Genomic DNA, 22,831 nt, shown 5'->3' with positions numbered 1-22,831 from the left:
AGAATTTGTACTGTAAACCACAAGGAATGGAGCTCCAGTGCCTTTAAGCATTTGTGCTAAGGATAAACGCACAAATGGCTGAGCACCTCCAAACCAATGCAAGTCCACTGGTACTTTCAGCTCCTACATATGATGTGGTTTTTTAATTCCTCCACTAGGGATCTTTTGGAACACGCAGAAGTTCACCTGGCCTAGGGCAACAGCGTACATAAAACCTGAATATTAGAAAAGTTGAGTGAATTATACACTGGGAAACAGGAGGGAGCTGCGGTGCTGTGCTTGACCCATTCTGCTATGGTGTCAAACCTCTATAAAAGAAAAGGGCAGTTTCTGCATCCATCCAAGAACTGCCACCCATGCTCTGATCCCTCACATGCTGTGACGTGGATGACATTTATTCAGCTGAATAAGGAAGGAAGTGGCAAATTTCCAACATCACTAAACACCAAGCAACCCTTAGTCCAGCTGAACACAGAGCAACTGTCCAATTACTGGATTTCAAAGGAGATCAAAAAAAGGAGATCATTTTTGTATCAAAAATGATACAAAAAAGTGAAATCAAGGTGTGCAAACCAGCGTGGACATCTGCTCTTTGCTGTGTGAATTTCCAAGGACTGCAGAATTCTAACATACCCCACCTCTCACAGTAGACCCTTTCTGAAAGGCTCTTGAAGGAAATTCTCTTCTACAGCGTGTTTCTCGGGCAAAAGACTCAAGGTGTTGTTCATTAAATAAAAAACAGTTTTCATTATTAAAGCAGTCACAGTCAATATGTCCCATACTCATCATGAACATTTTTATTTTCTTCTTAAAAATTATCTACTTTTTTTTATGGCAAGGCTCGGGAGTGACAGATGATCCATCAGATTATCTACTGATTTTTAATGACAGCATTTTGCATTCATTATTCCCTACTTAAATCACTCTTTTTAAAAGAGGAGTAACTTATTTCCTACTCCTGTCAGCAGAGAAATTAAAGAGTACACCATTAAGAAGAGTGCTTATCTAACAAAAAGATCCACCAGTCAGATGTAGAAAAGCAGCATGGCTGAAAACTGCCCAACAGGGAGAGCAAAAATACCTCTGCTGCCCGCTCACCGCTCAGACCGATAACTTCTGGAGTCAAAACTCCACACTAAAAAATCCTAGGAGGACAACCTAAATTTCTTTTTGATCGCACAATGCTGAGCACACCCTTGTTTAAAGAGTTGAAGCACTCTATTTGGGTGGGTGATGCCAACCCAAAGAGCTGCATCACCTCTGCGGTTACCTTAGAGGACCAGGGGATTTGCAACAGTGACGAGTCTCCATTTACAGATTCATCGCACCGGTGAACGTGCAAGGGCTCTTAGCTTTCATCTGGTTTCACGTTCTCCTCAACCAAAACACTGAGGTTTGATTAAAAAATAAAAAAATCATACACTGACACTCAGCTTACTTTCTCTTTTTGCAAGAGTTACATTACGGGTTTCAAAAATAATCTTTTCAAGTTATAAACATGGGTGAGGAATATCAATGGGAAAATGACTGAAAAATTCAAACTAAAGCAAGAACTAATTCATGCAAACTTAATGCTGGGATATTATATAATTTATTTGGCACGGATGATTCAAATAAATCACAGTAACAAACTTAATATTTGCCTGTACTTAAATAGTTGCCTAGCAACATCACCTCCTAACAATAAAATGAGTTCAATTTTTGGCCAAATGCCTAATAAATGAGTTGTTAGCTTTGGTACTTTCATGCACTGGCTGTTAAGTAAGCAAGTCAACACACACTGCATGGAATTCCTACGTGTGCAGGAGGCTCTGCTACAAGTCAAGCTCATAAGCCGGTAAAGGTGCGAATTAAACATGCCACACATACCAGCTCTCTGATTTCATACACATTCAGTAATCTCTTCCAGTCCTATTATATCAAGGAACAATCCAATTATGGCTCTCAAATCTCTGTGTACAGTTGCCAAAAATAAATCCCTTAGTAACATTTCTAATACGCTCAGGAACATTTCTGTGCGACAGAAGAGTTCAATTTCCAATTTCAACAATATTTTCAGGTGTGACACACTAATGCCTCTTATTATATATAGTGTGTCTTACCATCAAGACCTGTATTTTCCACACAGAGCTCTCCCTAATTGCTGACTCCAAGCACCTCCTTTATCACTGTAACAGGCATCAACAGAACCAAGTTAGGTACTTAAGAGCAGGCAGTTACTTAAGTGGCACTCTTCTGAATCTAGACTTCAGTTTGCCAGAAGAACAGGTTTTATTACTGGGAGTATGTGCCTAAGTACAATATTTACAGAAGAATCAGGTCACGTTTGTGGGTAATGGGTTTTGACCATGTGTTCTCCATCCCTCTCCACTAAGCTCACTGAAACTTTCCTATCAGCAAGGATGGACCTTCTGTGGTAACTCACATGCAGTAATTCAAACAACCATGAAAAGAAACAGACTGGCAGAGCCTCAGAGAAGCCCACTGACTCTTGAGTATGTCATACTCCCTTTGGCAACTAATATGGAAAAGCCATGCAAGCACCAATGGATGAATAACAATTTGAAGTCATTCACTCATCAGCATGCATTAGGTATTTGTTCCCAGCCTTCCTGCTATATTCTCTCAGCCCTAATTATGCAGACTATCCTACCCTGAAATTAAACTTTCCCAACTGTTACATTAAGATTCGCATCTAGGAATGATATACCCAAAATGAAGTTAATTAGGTCAAATTCAAAAACAAGACTCATTTCAGAATGATCAGGCTCATCTTTCAGAGGAAATATCACTCAAAATATGCACTGAATCAGGTTTTGTGGAGCACATTGGTGAAGAGGTTATTGAAGCCACTTGGTATATTTGTTGTTGAACTGAGAAAACCAAAGTATCATTGAGTTGCACATATATATTTTTTGCTATTTAACCCAGATAATATACAAAATCAAAGACACGTATTAAGAAATGGCTTCCATTGGCTTACACCTTCTGAACTGCCAATATACATATATGGAGATCAAAATTGAAAGGGCTGAAATTAAAAGCTCAGTGTTTGTCTGTCAAACCGCTTCTAGAACCAGGAAACAGACTAAAAAAAGCCTTAAGCCTCAGACACAGCTGTGACCTATCGAGTTGTCAGAAATCAGAATCAGCTTTTCTGATCCCAGCATCACACCTAGAGGTCAGCAAGGCCTGATGATCTAATTTAGATGCTCCTTATGTCAGATGTTACCAGCTGTTAGTTTTCCACATCATTTTCAAGCCCCTGTACCACATCATCTTAAACCACTGAATACAGGTGAATGCTGTTGAGTTCTTCCAAAAAGAAGTTTCCCACTTTCCAGATTTTCCAGACAACTGTCAAAATCTCTTGCTGTACTGCTCGACGGGTTTTTCCAGTTATCAAAGATGCATTTGTTCAAAAAGATTTCCTTGGGCCATAATAAAAGTACTGCACCAGCACAGCATGGCTGCCTTAAGAAGAGCCACTACTTTCTTGGATGCATGAACCACAGTAAAGAAGCAATTATCCAGACTAGCAGTAAGTAATCCCTCTGACCCATCTCTTCTGGGGTCTTTACCAGAGCAGCAGTGAGTTTAACTAAGATAGAGGAAGAAACAGCCATCTGAAAAAGCCGGCTGGCCAGGAGAGGAATCATGTGGTTATCAGGCTATTAGGCTCCCAACAGGAGATGGACAGACAATTTCATTGTTCTTAGCCTTGAACGAAAAGAAGAAGAAAAAAAAAAAGAAAATATCCTCCTGAAATGATACATTTCCATTTGATCCTAAAATCGCAGCTTTCTACACTAAGTGGTCCTTCCTACTGCTGTTAATTGTCTATTATTTTTTATGTCCTCTTTAAGCTACTGTGAGGTGTCAGCGCTTTTATCTCACTGAAACATTTCCAAGCCTGCTTGGATTCTTTCATACAAAAAGGCACACATGTAAAGAATAAAGGTTAGTTAAAATTCTTCTTATCGGGTTTCCTGTGTGACACCATTGAGTCATTTGTGTTTGAAAATGTGTGTGGATGCTTCTCAGTGGAACACTCTTTACACAAAGCAGAGCAGACTCCATCACTCATAATAGAGGTCGCAACCTTAAAACCGCTACGTTGAAGATAAAAATTCTCTTCATCAATGGCTCAAGAGACGGTGCAGCCTTGGGGTCTGGCCAAGGCCAGAGAATGAACTCCTACAGGATCTACAGGCCACCCTCACTCCACATTCAAAGCACATTTCTTTGCCCATGACACTTCTGACCTAAGCAAAGCAGCAAATGCATAAGAATAGCAGAGGAACACCCAAGGCAGTACACTGCACCACAGTCTGCGACTTCTGCCCACACCTTCAGCTCCTCTTTTCCTTTTCAAGCAAAACCTTCCTTTCCCAAAGACCCAAGGCTGCTGTGATGGATGCAGTGCCCAAGGACAGGAGCTCACACTCTTTCTGCCTCCCCTACCTCGGACCAGGGCCAAGCTTTAAAAACAAAACCAAACGATACAACATTTTTGCTCAGTTCATCAGCTCCAATAACACAGATTTACTTTAAATAAATATGTGCCCATATCTTAACTGACAGCCAATTTCACATCTTTTTTTTCTTTTTTTTTTTTTTTTCTCCTGAGATTTCAGGTTCAAAGGGCATTCCCAAGTGCAAAAAAAAGAAGTGAATTATTTCAAAACAGCGGGCTCTATTTGCATACCTATAAATACATGAAACAACTGCTTTCCCTGATTTAAAGATACATATGTATAAAGATACATAGCACACGCTATGGTTATAATTTTTTAAAGTCATTTAAATTATTTGAATTCTTTGAACACCTTTTAAAATGGCAGAGAAATGGAATATCATTGCAGAATATTAATTTTTTATTCAAGTTTGAAGATAGATAATGTCAAATGCCGACCAGCTGAGTTGGTCTGCATCAGTTAAAAAAGATATAAATTGTCCATGCAGCAGAACAAATAGTTCTGACAGAAACTTAAAGAAACCTCTGAAGCTTCCAGCTTCCCTATTTCTGCCTTCTGAGCGTCCCTCACGCAAGTTTAATTTATGCAGTGATGGATATCCTGAGAGATGGAAGCTGCATTATTGACACGGAGATAAAATAACCCCTGAGTGAGAAGAACAGGTTTGGTCACTTTATGCTCAGCCTGCAGGTGAAATCAATTTCAGTAACTTCGCCAGTTAGGATAAATACAACCTTTCTGATTAAAGTACTACTTTGTCATGGAATTAGATTCCCCCCCAGCTAATAATCCAATAAAATGTAATGACAGTTATCCTGAGTGAGGAAAACGACGTCTCTTATACTCCCTTCCAAAGGAGAGCGGCCACTTCTCAGCCTCAACTTTTGAGTCTGTCCACCTCACTCTTGTGAGCCAAAGGTCAGGTCACACCAAGGTGCCATCCTTCAGCTTCCCAGCAAAGTAGAAACCCAGCACCATGAAACATTTTGCTTTGTGGGGCCTATCAAATGAGAACACCAGCGGTCTGAAATAACCCAGTCCTAAAACAAGCAGGATCACGGGCAAAGTTCCTGCTATACCATGCCTCTGGATATCAGTGCAAAGTTATGGGGCACAGCAGCTTGCAATAATTCAACATGTCACCCTACAGCACAGGGTAAGCTGCCAGCCCTTCACACATACAGCTGTTCTGCATGGACAGCTGGGAGCTCCTGATTCTTTTCTAAGCCTGCCAGCCCTGACTTCCTCTGCTCCTTGCAAAACGCACTCTGCACTCAGCACAGAAATCCATTAAGGTTCTTTCCTATGAACCTTTTCCCAGCTGCAGGCATCATCCAGGAGTGTGCTTGAAGTAGAAGCTGTATCTTTTTGAAGCAACAAACTTCTGATCCAACTAAGTCTCCCACAATGAGATTCATGGAGTTCTGCCCCCAGCACAGAATAAGCACCGAGGACAACCCATCTCCTTGCTGAATGAGCTCCCAAAAAGCTCCTATGAGATGACAGCAATGGGGGCAAAGCAAGGCTCTGCACAGAGCAGAATAGGTGCATGCAAGATACTTGTGTATATTTAAAATAAATCTTTTTATACCCTTTGTTCAACTACGTTATCAAAAGAGGTTTTAAATACAAGCTTCTGGGACGACTAAAGAGGTGAATTTATGAATGTATTCCTAACAAAACACACTCTGCAAAGCTTTAATCTGCGAATTGTGACAAGCTTGGACAAAATGGATTTTTAATAGAATATAATGTAAACTGCCTGAAACATTGTGATAAGGATTATTTTTTTTTAAAGTAATGCGCAGAAAAGGCACGATGCACTCCGCATGAAAGGAGGAAAGGTCTTAATTTAAACCATTTTAATGAACACTCAATTTGCGTAGGGAAATGTGAGAAACGGAGATGAAAACCTCATGATAACGATAACATTGCGGAGGGGAGAAGGAGAAGATTAGGAAAGTAAGCAAGTTTGAAAAGGCTCCCACTGATAACAGCGGCTGAAGGGAATGGAGAAGGGATTGCCACCACGTTGCAGCCCAACAGGGCAGATCTCCTTGCAGCAGGGAATGCTGCAGGCTCTTACTGGGGTTGTACACTGGGGAGGAGGGAGCAGCCCAAGTGCAGAGCAGTGGAGAGGCAGTGGACAGACAGATACCAGCAGTGCAGCAGAGACACGGCAGGATGGTTCTCGTTTTCACCAAACCTCTGCTCACATATAAACTGCCCTTAAGAAGCTCCCTGAGTTTCTCACAGGCAGTTTTGCCACACTGACCTCAGCAGCAGCAAGTTCAAGCCTCCGCTTGTTTACACAAAGCATCAGAATCCCTACGAAACACTTAACATTCTCCAAAAGAAACGAGAGGGCCACCGCTATGACCAAAAAGGCAAATTAAAGTAAAGATCAAAGCTAAATATTTACTCTAAGCACTACAGTATTTGCAAATCTGGAAGCGATCTTTCAGCAGTTTCCATTTGCATACTTTAATTAATCCAAAAATATTAAAACTAATCTCACAAAGGAAAGGGTCAAAGTATTAATTAACTCGAGATTCCTTGCTTTTGTGCAATTTAACAGTTCAATACAAAGCAAAAATCAGTTTTAATAAAAAGTAAGTTACTGTGACAGGTATAATTCCATGGATTAGTGAAACCACGTACAAGGCAGTAAGTTTCAGTACCTTGCCTGTTCTTTTTTAACCTTAAAAAAAAAAACCAGTTGCATTAGGTAGAAAGTCTCCTCTGTCCCACCAAAGCATCTTCAGTCTTCCTCTTGCCTCAGCATTTCACACCGGGGCCAGCGCTGCACCCCCAACCCCAGAGCCACCGTACCATGAGCTTTCCACCACCGGTGGGTCCAAGGCATTGGAAGAGTGAGGAAATGTAGTTGAAATACAAAGGATTTGGTGACAAAGCTTATTCCAGCCGCCAGAGCCCTGCTTCACCACTGCAGGAGCTCACGGAACCCCAGCAAAAAAAAATAAAGCATGAGAGGCAGCCACAATTTGCAACAGCACAAATTCAGACTTGCAACTGTGATGAATGGAAACAAGAGGGAAATCTTTATCGCTGATGTTTGTTTTTCAGTGGGCAGGAAGGGCATGAAGCAGGTAACAAACTGAAGTGTTTCTGTGACTTTTAATGCCAGAAAACTCTGCATCACTTAAGAGACTAAATGCATAGGAACCGCCTCCCCTCGCTTTGTGTGTTTGCAAAGCAAATGCCCACATCCCACTCAGTCACCTCCACTCTCCATCCTTACTGGAAAGAAACAGGAGCTTTCAGTTTGCCATGCGCTAGGCCTGTTTTACACATCCAGCAGTTTTCCTTTTTGTCACTGAAAAGTGAACCCAAGGTAAATAGCTCTCACCTCAGCACTCATACTGCAGGTACCCAGAACTCCTTTGCTCCCCAAATACAGCTCCAGAAGTTCAACAGAGCAGAACTACACTTTGCATGCCAAACCTTTGGCAATAATCTTCCTAGCTCTAAACAAAGAGCTTTCAGGAAGAACGGGTGCAGAAGGCTCATCAAATCAAAGTTTTGACAAAAAGTTTTGTGCTTTTCTAATTATGATGCAATTTAATGCTAAATGTATGCACAGTGTACTCTAAATGTACAGTAACTGCATGATAATGAAGAGAAATTGCTTGTATTGTCAAATACATAATTCTGACTAACAATATAAATTTCTCATTATGTTTGATATAGCTGGTGGGAGCATTACCATAACAAATGCACCCAGCATTCACTAGACAGTTCACAGATACTCATAGGTGTTCTGCACCATTAATAAAGAACACTTAATAGCTATTACTTCTGCAGCTTTTCAAATAAAAGAGACAGCATTGTCCTATTTCGATTATTTCTCAATTATTCTCCATATTTTTCTATTCTAATCCATTTATTTATCCATTGGCTCTTTGGCAACGGGACTTCTGCTGCCCTTAAGGTGCAAGAAAAGAAAATGTGAGCCAGGACGAGTTGGCTGCCTCTAGTTACACTCAGCCATCTATTTCTCAAGCTGAGAAGCGAAACGAAAGGAACAAAGCTCTAATCACAGCACTTACAGTTCTTCCAACACAGACAAGAAGGAGCAAATGCTACTGTTAAAAGAGCAATAGTACTCATCAGAAAAGTTTCCATCAGCATTTCAGCAAGAGTTAATGCACAGAAGAGCCTACCTGCTTTCAGGGTCCGGGTCATTGTGCATGCAGGTGATGGTGGCAGTGGTCCTGGCGCTGTCAGTCTCCTCTTGAACTCCCCACTGGTCCGCATCGCTGACTCTGACGTCCAAGATCTTCACACCTGGGGCAGTCTTAATTCTGTTGGAGAGCCACAGAGATCTCCTTAGTTACAGACCCCATACAAATACATCCACAGAGGTAAACAGAGGAGATGAAAGAGGAAATATTCCCTCTTGCATTAGTAATAGACTGATACGTTGCAACTGCAAGTCAGCCTGCTTCAAAAATAAAACAGGCCCAATTATTTTAAACAGATGAAGTATGAGTTTCATTATACGCAAAGGTGGTTAATTTTCAGCTGGAACAGTGTAGAAAGAAGAATAAGAATGCTTTCTGCTTCAGTGGCACCAGTTTGATACAAATGAAACAGATGTGACTAAGCATAAGTTGATTTAATTTGTTGCGTCTGTCCTGCAGACTGAGATGGAGGTTCAGAGCACTGTGATATAAAGTAGATCCTCCTGCCTGCAAACCTTTGGGAGTGAGGTGGCTCTTAATATTAGGGGGATTTGCACGGGAAAAATGTGCTTTGCTGCTCAAAGACCACAGCACGGGAAGAGAAGAGAAGGAATATGTTAGGATAAACCCTGGACACAGGCTGGAAATAATGATGCCATTGCACTGGGATCTACCACATGGAGTATGCAAAACTAGCTGATGGAAATAGTGTGTTGACATGAAAAACCTTAACTTCCCAAGCACAGGTAGCACTAAAAGCATGCAGTACTTGGTAAACATCACAATTTTTTGCCATTTGCTTGAACAACAAAAAAAAAAAAGTCCACGCTCCAGCGGGGCTCTGCATTAGGAACAGATCGCTAAGGAATAGGAAACAAACTGCTTTTAATAGCAGGAACTTCATTTGTGCAGCTTGACTCCAGAAACAAGCCTGGGATTTCGACAGGAGTGCTGCAAATATGCCTGGAGAACAATTAGGCTGAAAGCAACTGCTATCGTGCCGCGTTCGCCACTACTGTGACTTAATTAATTAAAAGCAAGGCCAAGAGGGACCTCTTAGTTGTATGGTGGAATTAAACGGCAACTGCTGTGACATGAAGCGTTACTTAACAGTGAGTTGTGATGGATTGGCCCCAAAGCCTCGTGGCCAGTCGGCCCTCACTCCACTCAATTAAGAATCTCCTTTAAGTTCGTGGTCTGGGATCAAACTCACTTCAGCACTCAGTGGGTGGTCTTTTCCTCTGAGAAGGAATTAATTTGTCCTGCTTTTATGATGCTCATGTTTCTCCCTGCGAGGCTTTCCTGACGTGATGGACCAAACCCATGCCTGGCATAACCAAGCTGATGAAAAATGGTTCCTGGAGGGAGAGAATTTCATTTGATATTTTTCTAATTGTTTCCTTCGTGTTTCTCCGCAGACATTCATATCTCCAGACAACATGCCTCAAAGCTTATGTGCCCTTTCCGTATCGTTTCCTCTTCTTTTTTTCCATAGGAACATTCATTTATTTTGTAGTAATTACACTGGACCAAATCATTCCTGCAAAACACCTACATGGCTTCATTTCAGACGGGCTTGTAGTTTACATGAGAGAAAGAACCAAGCCTTCAGCAATGGAGCCCATCTTTTTTTCTTTAGACATAGTCAACTGCACTTCAGGGGGATCAAAAAAAAAAAAAAAAAAAAAAAGGATGCTATTTTAATTTTCTCTTTCCCAGACAAAATTATATACTTTCAACAAATTCACCTCCCCACTGTCCCCTCACTTTACTAATTTTTTCTTGACAACAAGCTTGGAAAACTCTAACCCAGCTTTCCACCCAAGTCAAGGCCCTGGTGAATGAAAGTTTCATTGAAGGGCAGGAGATGCATGGGGCCAGGACAGCTGGATTACACCACGATTTCAGGATTCATCAGCCTCTTCCCATCTGTCAGAAGCCTGTTACGCCCTCCCACACAGCTCTTGCACTATGGATACCCTCACTCCACAGCACGCTCTGTCTTCTGCTCCACTCTGAGCCTGGTGGGTCTCAACACCCCAGCAGGACGTGGTTCAGGAGCAGGCTACAGCCAGGTGGGACCTTTGCACAGCTCCATCCTCCCTCTCCTGGGTCTGAATGCAGCCCACCTGAGCAGCAGCTGAGGTTCTCCCACTGTCCTGCTCACCGCTGGGCTCGTCCTTCAGGGCACTGTTCCATAAGAGGAGCTCACTGACTGCGCTTGCAGCCTTCATTCACTGCCTATCCATCTACTGTCTTGCTGGTTTAGCATCAAGTGAACATCACATCCACTGCTTCCCTGCTCTGTTTTCCAAAAACATCTCCAAATGCTGCATTTTAGGAAAATTTCCAGTCTAATCCTTTGCAGTGCGTCTGCTCTGGTGGGCTGAGACAAGATGTCATTTTGCATTTTTGGATATCAGTACAGCCAGAAAGGTTGAAAGAAGATTAAAAAAAAAAGTGAATTCAGATTCTCGCTTAGGAAAAAGTCAAGAAATTCAAATCGAGCAGCCTACGTATGGAAGGTCGGAGCCTACTACTCTTCTGATAAGTGATTCATGTCTTTTAGTCAGCCCCCAAATCCTCAGGCACAAAACTGCTGTGAGAGTTGCTGACTCAGAGCATGGAAAAGAATGGGAAAACCCACTGGGAGTTGACAGGAATTGGAGCAGAGATGGTGAATGGCCAGTGCGAGAGCCCAGGCGTTGGGTGTACTGCCTGCTATGTGCCAGGCTTCAGTGACAAGCTTGGATGGATTGCTTCATTTCCTTACACCTCCTTTCCCCATACAAACTACAGGGAAGTGCTGTTCTTCCATCTCCTAGGGAGCTGCAACAATGCACAGAATGGATTGGAAAAAAAGAAGTCTGACGTCCTTTAAATTTACCACCTGTATTCACAGTCTGTACCACAAAGGAGGTGACCATTTATTCATGATGCTCTCTTCTTTAGGGCTGGAGGGAGCCCAAGAGAAATGTGACATTCTCAAGCACAGCCTTTCATGACACTTATGACTGTGAGATCTTCAGAAGAGAGAGCTGGTGGGGATGGAGGGGGTAGTGTCAAAGCTATTCAGAAAGGGAATCAATGACAATTACTTCACGAGTGAATCTTGCCCTCCTCTCCACCTATAAATGCAGAATGGAGGAAGCTGCTTTCGAGTTAGATTGCAGAATATATTTGCTATCCCCAGCAGAGCTTTTTCCCCCAAGCAGTGTGCCCTCCATGTACTGGGTAATATAAAGCTGGAAACATGATGGACTGAATGGAGTGGGTAAGAGAAGTGTCCCCAGCCTGCCAAGTTGGAACAGCTATTTTAAAATGCAATCCCAGCCTTAAATGTATGTGACCCCATGAATTCAGCAGCTCTCTCATTTAGTACAAGAGGAGGAGAGGGGAAAGTACGAGCAATCACCAGGGCTGGGATGTAACTGAAAGGCTGCAAGAGGGATTTAGGCAGATGAGCACCAGTGAAACAGTGCCGGGACTGCCACTGCCTCCTGGTCAATTAGCTGCAGCATCTGAAAGGTAAATGTGGGCAACACACCCAGCACCCCTCCTAGCAGCAGTAATTGGAAGTAAAATCTTGGTTAAAAGAACTTTAAAATAGAAACAGAAGAGAAAGATGTTTAGGAAATAAAGCAGGAATGTGCTCACAGCAGATGGAATGTGCTCAAAATGATAGGAAAAAGACTTTTCCAGAGCTATTTTAGAAATCCGCTCATCTCTCCCCAGCCCATTACAGGGGAAAACATAATCCGAGTTAAATCCTCTCTCAATAACGTACTAATAATAATGGTTCTGATCATACATTTCCTTTGCAGTTTCCAAGCACTTCTGCATTCAGTCCTTCAACGCTCCTTTTTAGCCCAATTAAAAATAAAATCATCGTCCTTCCCATACAGGCAATCTAAGCTGTAGGCCAGCTTGGCTAACCCACCCAAAATCACACAGCTCGTGCAGAGCCAGAAAGGCTCCCATCCACCCCAACTCCGTGCTCACACATCGGCTAGACACCCCGACCCATCTTTAACTCCACACACCATGGAGCTGAGTAATTCCAAGCCCTCACAGAGCATTTTACAGATTTGAAGAATCGCACAAACAGCGAGCAATTAGTTCTGAATGAGGTCCCCGGGGAGTTTCTAGTTAAAATACATGTGTTTTAAGATACATTAAGCCAAGCATTATAAATTAAAATAATCACTGAACTCAGACGTAACAGCTGAGAACTTTCAGGAGTGTGGGAGAAACAGGCAACTGCTCCCGTATGGCAGGGACACAAGCAGCCCTACATAGGGGTAGAGCATATTTTCTGAAGTATTTATCCAAGAATGTTATTTCTTTGTTCTCTTATGTTTTAAAAGACTTGTCACAGCTTTATGTTCAAGCTATTTCCCTATCAAATTCTTCTTAAAATAGCAATGCTAGGCCAGCTGTGTTTGTATTAATGTCACAGTGAGTAAAGCTATCAAAGTATTTAAAATGCACATCAAAATACACAAAGATCCTGGAACGAACCAAGCCTTCTTCTAGAGGCCACAAGCATAGGAGAACAAACAATGTGCCTTTTTGTCACATAAGTGAAACAGGCAGCCTGCAAAGCCCGGAGAAGTGTGGGCAGATGTGAAACAGAGGGCATTGCAGTGCACCAAGCAAAAGGAAAACCCCGAAGTGTTAGAATGATGACATTAGGCGGTTGAAAACTTAACATGACCCTGGTACAGACCCAGTGACAATATGTACTACCAGTAAAATGAAGTGGGAACTGATGGTGGGACAAAAACCCACCATATTTGGCTTTATCCCTAAAGAGAACTCAACAGAGATGGAAACGACATCCTGGGTCAGCTGGAGTGTTACTCAAGATGTTGCCTCTTCATTTCAACCCAGCTGAAACCTACTCCACAGGCTACTCCTTCATTGCCAGCCCAATGCATAACTGCTCCAAATTATTTATCAAAGCAAGACATAGATTCACTGCGCTCTGCCTGTTCTGAGACGCCATCATGGGGCCAAGGTTCCTCGTCACCAACCCACAGAAATGCCTCTCACCTTCACACCACATCAGGAAGTTTGCCTTTTCCTCTCTCCAGGATAACTCAATTTCTCTCAGCGTCTGCTATTTTTATATAACCTTTTGTAGCTGTCTTATTTAACCCCATCAAGCAGTGGGGATGCAGTTGCTAGGAAAGCAGTTATTACTGCTGTATATCAAAATATCTCCATCCAACAGGCGCTCAAGGAATAAAAGTCAATGCCAAAGTACCAGGAAGAGCAAAGTAAGAGAAAATAGCTGTGGTGACCAGTGCAAGGCAAGGCAGGAACAACGCTGACATGGCGGCCAAAAAAGCAGAAAGCCCTGGGGAGGTGGAAGCCCTTTGCAACCTCAGAGAGGACTTATGCTGAAGACTCAGAACGACACAATTACCACTCTTCTAGACAGACACATGAAGCTATCAACCTATTTTTTCAGCCCAGGGAATGGATCAAAATGTGCTAGGCATCAGACTCGCTAGCATATTGGATTTTGAATAATGAGAAGAGTAAACAGGGCTTTTCATTTGGATTCTGACAGTAGAGTGCTTTCCACGTGATAAATCAACTGTAAAGAAAGACAAATTAACACAGCCTACCCTTGAAGCATGATGGCTTGTGATTCAAAGGAAGCTTTTACAGAAGCACAACCAAAATAAGGTGTGGTATGACCAACAGGAGGTGGTGCTGGGCAGACCAAAATCCTCCCCCCGCCTTTCAATCAAACTCTACATAGAACTTAGCTAAAAAAGTACTCCAAATTTTCTCCAGAGGTCCCACTTTTCCTAAAAGCTTTTTAGGAGAGATTCTCTGCTCTGTTCTAAAGCACCAGAGATCACTGAATTTCACATGGAATTCATGATATCGAGAAGATAAATTTCACATCTGAGAAGGTGAGCCAAAGAAGGAGGGGTCACTTCTCATGAGTTTGTTCAAAGGGAAAGTGCCTCAGAACTCTTACCAGATATAAGACTGCATTCATAACATCAGCAAAGAGCACGTGAGCATCTCCAAAGCAGTCCAACATTATCATGTCTTTACACATCCAAAAGGAAAATTCCAAGTTTTTGCCTTTTTTCTTTTAAAGGAAAGAAGGTATTGAGGTATTTTTAAGTGTTATCGTCACACGGTAGCAGAAAGTCCATTTTTCAGTTTGCTCTCTCTCTTACTCAGGTACATAAAACAACAGTGGAAAGACACTCTAATAGGCTTGAAATTAAAGCTATTAATTTTTATCCTTATTTATTGCTGTCACAAACCAGACCTGTTTATACGGGTTTGCAATGCTGCTAAGGGAATCTGAGAGGTTCTGAAGTCTTTCTGCAATACAAAATCAAAACACTGTCTCCCAGCAATCTCCATTTCTATCAAAATATGTCAGCGGTGGAATGTTTTCCTTCAGGGAGAAAAAGGCTGCCACATACCTGGGCAGGAGATGCTGGGTGCAATCCCTTTGGCTCACAGCACTCTATTAGCCATTTAACTCAACTGGCACATTCAAAATGGGAATAAGCATCTTTTCTTGCCTTGGTATAGAAATCCATTCCAGGGGAAAAAAAATAAAATAAAATAAAATACTGCAGGTCAAAGAGTTCTGTAGCAATTGGCATTTTCGTAATAAAACTGAAAGCTGTAATTTTTATTTTTTTTCAATCCACCTGAAAATATCGTTGGGTCTTTGACACATTGATGACTATAATTGTAGCATAAGCAGATGTGGCTTGAGATTGTGCTGAAAGCTCTCCAGTCCCACAGCCCAGCCTCCTGCCCGCACCACGGGGAAGCGTTCCAGGCCTTTTGGCTTGGCTCACCTGGAGGGCAACAAGCACAGAACACCTGCAAAGAAAAACCCAGATCCAACAGCTGCCTGACGCTTTCAGAGCATTCAATAAACACGAACTGAGTATTATTACTATTGATCAAAAGGGAGGGGGGGAACCTTCCCCAAACTCTGATTCTTGTGCTACCGAACAGCCCTTCCTCATTGGCATGCACACCCTGCTCTGTAAGAGGAGCGATGTTTTCCTTTCCTCCACTCAGTTAGCTGAGTTATGATGCAGTGATCGTTATTCAAAGAGCTCAAGAGTGCCTGCTGCCCTGCACCCCTCCAACACCTGCAGGAACTGAATTATGGGTCCTCTCTTCTGCAACACAACAAGCCGTGCCGTCCCTCCTCCGTGGAGAGGAGAGGTAAAATGCTATGATGGTTTCCTGTAACATAGGGTTGTAGAACAAAAAATCAAAGCCTACTCAGACTCTTCAACCTTTCTCTGAAAGATCTGATGCACTCCCACTATGTCCTTTACCTTGAAACCAACGCAATGCTATAATAGATGAAACTATCCCTTCAAGCCTAGAAGCACAGGAGAAAATGCATTATCAAGTCTGAAGGTGTCCGAAGTATTTGAACTTGGGATTCTTGCAATCATGCAGAAACACAGCTTTGAAAACTGTAATGAAAATATCAAAGCAAGTCAGAGGTTTCTTCCTGCAAAGACAAAGATACTTATAGGTTTCCTTTTATTGAAAGGCTCCTTTCAGAAATCAGTGCTGCGGAGATGTTTGCAGCCTGAACAGAGTGCAGTCCTCCTGGGAGACGGCGAATCTTTGTGAAGGGGTCATTTTTCTGCCTCTACGAGTGGGAGGGAAAAAAATAAAAAAAAAGAAAGAAAAAAATAAAAGAAAGAGAAGAAAAAAGCCCTGAAGGTCACAGTTTCTGAAAGCACCCAAACAACAATAAAGAAAAAAAAACTTCCCATCCCTCTCTCCTTGCAAAACCAGATAATGAGCTCCATAGCCCTGTCTTGGCCAACATGGGATGGGGTTTTCCAGCATTTAAAGTCATTGATCACGGTGGCTAAATTTGGTCACCACCTCAGAGACTCATACATTTCCTATAGGGAACAAGTCTATTCAGTATGTACAACTGAAATCAGACTGTGACAGCCAAGCCCCAAGCAGCAGATGCTTGGGAAGCCCACGGCAGCCCACCTGTAGCCCATCTCTACATGCCACAGCACAAACAATGCACCTTTAGGGCACCTATCACCATTTTTTGATTCTTGCTCTGTACTCCAAACCAAAAAGAAAAACAATAAAGGAAGGAAGGTTGTCAGGAGCACTGCCCAGACTGTGGAGAGGAGACAGTGACCTGAGCACAAGGGAGGGGGAAAACAAAGCACTGCAATGAAAATCCATCCGGAATTAAGAAGGCCACGAGAACTCTGCCTGAACTAGTGGTTGTTGTTTTTATTGAATTATTTTATGGCGCTTTATGTTGTTTAATCGAAGAAAGAAAATGGATGCCATAAAATATGCAGAGCTAACTGGGGCTGCAGAGTACATTGCTGAATATTGCTAGTAATGCCATTTCCCCTTTACTGTCAAAAAATGAAAATATTGTTCTTTATATCCCTGTCACACGGAACAGAGGTCCGCCAGCGCTCACGATCAATCTTCCTAGAGTGCACCTTTACCTTGAGCAGCGTGTGCCAGGATGGAGAATAAGCAAAGCTCAGGAAATAATCTCCCTTTCCACAAGATAGAATTCAATTTCCAGTACAGCTCAGACCAGTACTTTTCTTGAAAAGGTGGTACCATAAATTACAGTAAGAAAGCATTTTTCTGCTGCTAGCAAAAATTTTAGTGAGCATTATGATTACGTGATTTGTACTCCAGGCACCAATGACCACCAAGCAGGCTAATAATGCGTGAATTCTGATGAGAACCAGCCCTCCAGCTGGGATAAGCCATCAAAGCCTTCTTTCCTGCTTTTTTCCCTCTGCGTTCCCTCTTGTAACAATTTTTTTCTACCTGCAGACAACAGCCTTCCAACATTCTCCTAGAGAGCAAGCATTTCTCAAAGAAAGGGGCACCCCAGGCAGCCCTTTGGCCATTGCCCCAACAGTAGAACAAGGCCATGAGGATGCACCCCTGAAGCCACCCAGCCCTGCACTGCTGTCAGGAAGATCTACCGGCCACAACACAAAAGCTGCTTGCCATTTGTGACCGTGATTGATGGTAATGCAAGAAACTAATGGCATTTCACTTGCTCGTCAAAAGAAATTACTTACCCCGCACCAGCAGGATTGGGAAAGGATTATTTAATACCTGCAGCAATTTTTAATGTAAACTTGAGTGTTTGTAGAAGAGCAGTCAGGCAGCAGCCTGCTTCAGGATGGATCCAATCATGAAGGAGCACATGGCAGATCTGTTCTGTTTGCCAGCAGGGCTGTGCTGCTCAGCTTTGTCTGCAGACCCCGTGCATGCAGGACAGATCCTGCAGCCCGGCTCAGCCCCAGGATCCCTCCTGATGAGAGTCACACCAGTTTTGGGACAGGTAGCACTCCGTCATCAGCCACCTGGACAAGGGGTTCTGCAGTCCTTCACCAAGAACTCATTCCTACAGGTGGGCTCCAGCACTAAGTGCTGTCCCTGGGAATTTCAGTGACACAAATCAATGATTAAAAAAAAGTCCCTTAAACCTTGGGTATTTCAAAGCATGCACTGTGTTTGCAATAACAAACGCACTAAAAACAGGCTTTTCCCCTGGGGAGTTGGGGGGCACTGAATCAACTGCCAATAAAAAAGGCTTTGATGCTTTTTAACATGTTCAGTGGTTTTCAGTGAAAAACACTCAGTGAGATACTTTGTCCCACTGAGCATTAAGCACTTACCATCCCTGTTCTCCTTTTGCAATCTCAACTCCCCACCCGTCAGCCATGAATTTGCGATTAATGAGCCTTGTTTAGAGGATGCAAATGCTGAAATAGTTCTGATACACTGGGCTGGAAGCACAGAAAGACGAGCTCATTCAGCGAGGGAATCTGCTGTCCTTGGGGGGAATCCAACCCTCCCAATAAAGGAAACCAGCTGCTCAGCGACTGCAGCAGGGCAGCATGCTGTGCTCTGCCCCGAGGTGCCCAGCCGTGCTCTTGCAGCTCAGGATCCAGGACAAAACCATCCCTGTGCATTAAGGATGCCAAACATCTACTTGCAAGTCTGGGGCCGGCCAAAAAATGGCTGTGATTGGAAGGAGGATGGGGTAAGCGTAGTTTCATTCTTAACTACAAAAAACAGGCACAAGCTTCAGGTTTAATATAGCAAAAGACCAACAACCTAGGGCCAAAATAGCTATGACCAGTTACACTTAACCAGCAAAACAGCAGCCGCTCCCCTATTGCTTCTCCCCGTGCTGCTGTTTTCCTGCTTCAAATTGTCTGTTACATGCCCATCAGTACTGACGTAGAAATACTGGATTGGAGGAGGAGAGGCTTCAGTACTTTTGACCAGTTTATGAAGCACAGCAGGATGGAATGCACTGCTCTGTTGCAGCATTCACTCCCAGACACGTTTCAGGAAGCTGACATTGGACACCAGGAGACTCTGCACCTCCAAACTGCAAACCAAGCTGGAGCTTTCCAACCAGCCTCCTGCAGAGGAAGGGCTGTCAGTGCCTGTGCCCTGTGCTGTAATTGTTTCCTCCAGCAGTTACTGCACTGCATCCAACACTATCACGGATTCACACGCCAAGGCATTAAAGAGACAATATCTTCTTTGCCAATAATCGCTGACTCAAAACCATATTCTCAATTACTTGCATCGATAGCTTGCGAATACTCAAAGGGAAGCCGCTGCTTTACTTTGGCTGAGTTTTCTTTCTAATCCGGTAGTTTGGGTATAAATTACCTGATTTGTTGATGAAAACCTCAAATGACAAAGGCACCATTCACTAAACCACTAACTGCATGGATGTGTTCCTTTGATTTTAAATGGCGTTAAGAATAGCACTCCGTTCCTCCTGGTACCGCAGCCTCCCTGACTTGAATCTTCACTGTCAAGCCATCACTCTCAATTAACTTCAGGCCCAAAGACTTCAGGTGTAACACACTGCCTGCCAGCAGAGCAAAGCCTTCAGAAAGTGAGCCTTCAACCCACAGCACAATGCTCATCTGTCCAAAAGACCAACACCGTCCCCCTGAGCTACCAAACACCCTCAGCACTGCTGGTGCAATCAGGCTGTACTTCCTCTTGGGGAGGCTTTGCCTCATTTTCACGTAGGAAAACCCTTTCTTTAGAGATCTTTGCAGGACTTGGCAAAGCAAAGTGGCTAACATCATGCACGAGGTGCTACAGAGAGTAAATTGTGGCATTAAGGGAAGTCAAGGTTCAATTTCCTCACATGCAGCAGGGAGATATGTGCCCTGAGAAAGGCCAGATCTGTGGAATGTAATCAACAGCTGCAGATAAATATAAAATGTAACTGCAAAATGCATTTCTTTGTATTTATTACATCTTTCACATCTACATCAGGCAGATTTCATTCCACAGATTGAGCCTCATCTGAAGTCATTTAGTGGGAGGCTGGTAGCTGAAACAAAGCCACATTTCTAGAACAATGTAAGTACACTGAATTTAATGGGATTTCCTGCCACTGGTTTTGAGGTGCAGCCTCTTCCATACCCTCCATTTACACTGAGCATGGCACTCAATGTCAGACCACTTTTACACCATCAAGTGAAGCACTGCACAAGGGAAGAAGTGCTCTAGGATTGCCTGAGTTTTCTCCCCACGTCCCTCAGGCAAAAGCTGCTGGCAGAGTGCAGTACCAGAAAGCACCAGGAAAAATAAGAAAGAAATGCAGTGATTCAAACCTGAACCAAAAAATGAGACAACAACTTGGCAATGGTGAGAGCCTCCCTACATCAGCAGGGAGGTCTGTAGGGCTCATCAGGGCTTTCATTACACAGCAAAATGACTGAAAAAAATCTCTGCTCACCCACCAGCACTACAGCAGTTAAGTATTGAGATTTCTTTCTGGAATAAGTGCATATTCATTTTGATTGACATTTCTTCACTTCATACATTCAGATCATGTCAGGAGAAAAGTTGACTGCATTCACAGTGTGGTTCCGATTGAGTTTCTAATAGGTACAGCTGTCAGGAGGACGTGTAGGAATAACTTTCAGAACCACCCTCACTTGGTCTTTCAGCACAAGGAGCAGGCAGGACGTGCTGGGACACAGGGACAGCCCTCAGTGCCTTCATCCAACCCAAGGCACAGAGCTTGTGAGGGACCAGAGGTGGCAGGAGGGCACAGCCAGAGGGAGCAGCCCCCAAACTGGGGCAAAGACGCCAAGGAAAACTGGCACAAGAAGAAACTCAGCTTAAAGTTTGAGCCCTTGGAGAGCCCTGTGCTTCCTGGCGCAAGATAGGCAGCTCCCATTGATCTCAATCACTGCCTAGGAATCAAAAAGCCCCGTGGTTTTCCTCTGCTCATGATCCTTCCTCTGAAGTTTTCTCATTCCCTCAGAAAGACCCTCACGATACAACTTTCAAATATGCCAAGGCTTGTCCAGATGTTCTTCCTTCTCTGCACAGATCTGGGCGACCACGAAATGACCAACCTTCAGCACTCACAACATGGGCACACAGGAGCTCTAGCTACCTCCACCCATTTTAATTTAGACAACGGAGAAGGGAAAAAAAAACCAGGGCTCTTCAAACTTAAAACCAACTAGATTCAATAAAATATTTAAAATTGCCCTGCCTGTTAGAGCAGCAGCATCTGCAAAGAGACTGCAAACGTTGCCATTGTTTTGCAATACGGTTACCTACAGCTGGAGGCCCCGGGATGCCATTTCAATCAGAAATGTTCCATTCCAAATGCATTTGGCAGTTTGTTCGTCGTGAGAAGTGCTTCTCAAGGCGGGAACTTTCAGAAAGCTGCGAGGAGCGGAACGCAGGTGGCTTTTCTTAAAGCCTGGGTCAAAACACAATTTCTCAGGTTGCTGTAAACATTCTCGTTTAAAAATAAATAAGTAAGCAAATAAGAAAGGAAAGGTGCTGTGCCATGCCTTCTGCACTGCTATTAGGAAGCCGAGAGGCTCCTGCTACACCAGACAAAGCCTTCAGTCAGTCCCACAGAATATTCACAAGACAGAATGAAAAGAACAGTGGGAGGAATTGGCTTAAAAGTGCATTCATTGTACTTTCCTTTGCTATAAATGTAATAATAGGTAACAGCTCCTTGCAGCAGTGAACAGACAATGCCATTAACTCTTTTCTTGCTCCAGCATTCCAACCAGTTACACCCACTCTAAGTGCTAATATCCATCGCGTACTACAGGACAGATCTTGAGGTCCTCACTCAAACCCTTCCTTAGATGATTTCCTAGGATGATTTTTGCATGATGCTTTCATATTTTTCCACATGTCACTCAAAAGCCTGAAGGCACAGAAGCCCTGCAGGAATTACTGAAAAGTACCTGCACATTTGTACCAGGAACCAATCCCCGAAAGAAAGAAAAAGGAGAGTGGAAATAAACCTGGAGGATGCATTAGCAGGAGCGATTCTGAGCAACTTCCCATTTAAAGCATGTATGGGATAAATTCATCTTAAGCATCGCTTCAAAGGGAATGGCCCATAATCGAAATAAATCACCACTGATTTGGCTGGAGGTTTGTGCCCCAGGGGCAGGCAGGCTCTGCAGCCGCAGCCACAGGCAGCGCCAATCCCTCAGCTGTGCTGGTGCCACCAGAAAATGCTGCAATGGGATTCAGGCCAGATTTGCTTATCGGCTCTGAACCATGAGGCCAGCCGGCAGTATGTGCTGAACAGTGCTCTTTTTGAGGATGTCATCTTTCTATTTATGTTACCTAATTCTTCTCGTCCAACTCCCCGTGGCAAACCAACAGTTGAAATCACACAGTATAAGCTAATAGGGTTATGTAAGTGTCCATTTGCTGCACATATGCTCTCCCCCCTAAGGCAAGCGATCACCATGACGGTCTGCAATAAGAGGCACACCTTCCATTCCTGATGCGTAAGCACGTGCAAGTTGTGCCCCTTTTGGAGGGAGAGGTGTGGGTGGCTGAGCACAGAGACACCTGAAAGCACCGACAGGCAGAGGGAAACCCAAAGGAGAGATGTCCCCGGGTCAGGCACCTCCTGCCTCGTGTCTGCCCGAGATACAGAGCTGCACCGAAACAAGGCAGCTCCACACACAGCAGCTCTCTGTGCAGCACAGGACAGGCACAGCCCTCCTGCCCAGCCCAGCTCCTGGTACTGCCTGCATAAGAGATGCTCTGCCTTCATGCTTGTCAGTCTCC

General features: G+C 43.5%; 1 protein-coding gene across 1 annotated transcript in view; it reads right to left on the bottom strand.

The window, feature by feature from the left end:
- The window catches only part of TMEM132B (transmembrane protein 132B), a 177,191-nt gene that overhangs the window by 99,301 nt on the left and 55,059 nt on the right, over positions 1–22,831 (bottom strand). Inside the window, exon 3 of the mRNA XM_042865912.1 lies at positions 8,663–8,803. Coding sequence (XP_042721846.1) covers positions 8,663–8,803 — 141 coding nt within the window. The remainder of the gene's footprint in view (positions 1–8,662; positions 8,804–22,831) is intronic.

Source organism: Lagopus leucura, unplaced genomic scaffold, assembly GCF_019238085.1.
Source record: "Lagopus leucura isolate 7727_CA_CO unplaced genomic scaffold, USGS_WTPT01 Super-Scaffold_806, whole genome shotgun sequence".
NCBI lineage: Eukaryota > Metazoa > Chordata > Aves > Galliformes > Phasianidae > Lagopus > Lagopus leucura.
The sequence above is the reverse complement of the archived record's forward strand: the minus strand, read 5'-3'. Positions and strand labels throughout refer to the sequence as shown.